The 2,239-nt window shown below is 35.1% G+C and overlaps 1 protein-coding gene across 1 annotated transcript in view; it reads right to left on the bottom strand.

Moving 5' to 3' along the window:
- LOC106522708 (bifunctional apoptosis regulator) overlaps positions 1-2,239 on the bottom strand; it is a gene marked incomplete in the record, with an annotated part of 10,154 nt that overhangs the window by 3,000 nt on the left and 4,915 nt on the right. Inside the window, 1 exon segment of the mRNA XM_014015838.1 lies at positions 200-372. Within this exon segment, the coding sequence (XP_013871292.1) occupies positions 200-372 (173 nt within the window).

The following is a 2,239-nucleotide window of genomic DNA, read 5'->3' as shown; positions in this document are numbered from 1 at the left end:
CCTTCGTCCTGACCCTTTTTGCTGCTCAACAAATAACTTTGAGCCTCAGTCAGGAAAAAAACTGGAGGGTTTTTACACGTTGGCCCGAGAGGAGGGCTTTTAATAATCGATTTCTATCGATTCGTTGTTGCAGCCCTAGGTAGGACGTCAAAAATCTGCATGTTTTATATGCAGGACATGAAAGAATAATGTATCTAACCTTCCATTAACATTCTCCTGCTGGAAAGGTTTCCTGTAGAGYTCGGTCCATGGACCCAGGTCCTCCAGCCACGACACGACCTCTTCTGGAGTCCAGTGAGACACTGGTTTACTGATGAGCAGGTCATGTTGATCCAGGACTCCACTGCCCCAATGAAACACCAGCACCACCACCTGGAAACATGCAAACAGTGCAGGTAAAACAAAATCAAATGGATTCTCACAAAGTGTGAGCTCACGGTCAAGTGTTGTTCAACATGAACTGAACCAGACGTCTGCTGCTGCTTCTTTATTAAAACTAGAACAACGAAAAATGTTCAACAATTCAGCAAATAATGCAGAGAAATACCTTGCATTAATGCTCATTTACACAAAGGAAATAGTTTTATGTCTATATATATTTTCCTTTGTTTCTTATTGGCATTGAAGTTACTGTAAGACAACAAGTACTAAAAAGTGTGACAGTTTCAGCAACTAAATTAAGCAAAGTCAGCATTTGTGGACTTTGATWATTTGACAACAGTGTCACAATAAAACTAAGTAAAATATTCATTAAAAATTTATAAAGTACATGTGACCCATTTCTTCAGTTTTGAATAATGACAACTTGTTAGTTAACTGAACAAACTTCAACAGAAGACTCACTATTTTTATTGTTAGTTTGCAGATCTTGCTTAAAATTTTGACTGATTTCCATCTTTTAAAAAAACACGTTTTTTTCTACTAAAGTACCAGCTTTATTATTGCAATAAAACAAGTAACTTACTTTTTTGGACAGTGAAGCAGGTCTTACTCAGTCAATGTAAACTTGAAACTAAAGTTTCTTGTCATGAGCGGCAGAGAGTTAATRATTTATTTGATCTATGGATGTGAATATAGAAGTAAATGTGTCAAATATTTAGCATTTTGAGATCAGATTATGTGTTAAGTACTATTGTTGACCACAGCTGTTTGTAATCCAGTGTTTGAAATTTCATTTATCTTGTTTTTCTGACACGTGTGACAGCAGAAACTGGTCAATGATGCTTTCTCTAATGTTTAATAAATCTGTTTTTTTTGTTGTTTTTTTTACTGCTGGATTGTTCAGCAGGGTAAATATATTCTCCTAAGCAATTTGTTCCAWTCTTATTCTCCTCATCTCCAGATGCAGACACTTTGCTACCACATTAAACAAATATGATATTGATTAAAGATGGAGATACACCCCATATTTAGATGAAACATTTAAAATCTATATACATACTAGCCTGATAACGTTCACTGTTATGGTCATGTGCTGTTTTACGGTAATGTTGTTTAATTTCAGAAACGCTGAATGGTCATTTTTAAAAACACTCAACCCATGCATGCATGCACCACAACTTGCTGGGAATGTTCCATTTCTTTGCAAATAATGTGGGTCTAGTAAAACAAAGCCAAAAATAAATCAATACTCAGCACACAGATCAAAACAAAGCTCTCTGATGACATAGAACTATCAACTTGGAGTGAGATATTTACAGTGATGTAATTTGTTTACATGCAACCAGACGCCAACAGTCAAACATAAACAAACTTAAATTCACTGCCACGTTGTAAGGCCAGTAGTGACATTGCTCCCAAGTGCCACATGGACAAAATAAACATGTTCTTTTGACAGAGTGGGGAAACTTAACCAGGGTTCCTACAGTTTAAGGCAAGTTAAATTTAAGACCTTTTAAGACTCTTTAATGCCAAGTGAAATTAAATTAAGACCAATTTCATAATGACGAAAAAATGCAAACTGGCAGAAACTCATAAACCAAAGTATTTTTGGTTGAAGTATTCGAATATTGCTAACAGACCAAYTGTTTTTATCCATATCTAACTATAGCAGAAACATTCTTAGCAGTCAGTTTTAAACTTAAAGTGCCTGTGACATCATTTTTTTCTAAGTGAATGCATTTTTGGAAAGACAACATTATTAACATTTTAGAAAACAAATTTCACATTGTTCAGATGAACAGTTGTTGAGATATTTGCATGTGAAATAACAGGAAGTGATGTCAAAGGGGAATGTCTG

This window comes from Austrofundulus limnaeus, unplaced genomic scaffold (assembly GCF_001266775.1).
Source record: "Austrofundulus limnaeus strain Quisiro unplaced genomic scaffold, Austrofundulus_limnaeus-1.0 Scaffold135, whole genome shotgun sequence".
Taxonomy (NCBI): Eukaryota; Metazoa; Chordata; class Actinopteri; order Cyprinodontiformes; family Rivulidae; genus Austrofundulus; species Austrofundulus limnaeus.
The sequence above is the reverse complement of the archived record's forward strand: the minus strand, read 5'-3'. Positions and strand labels throughout refer to the sequence as shown.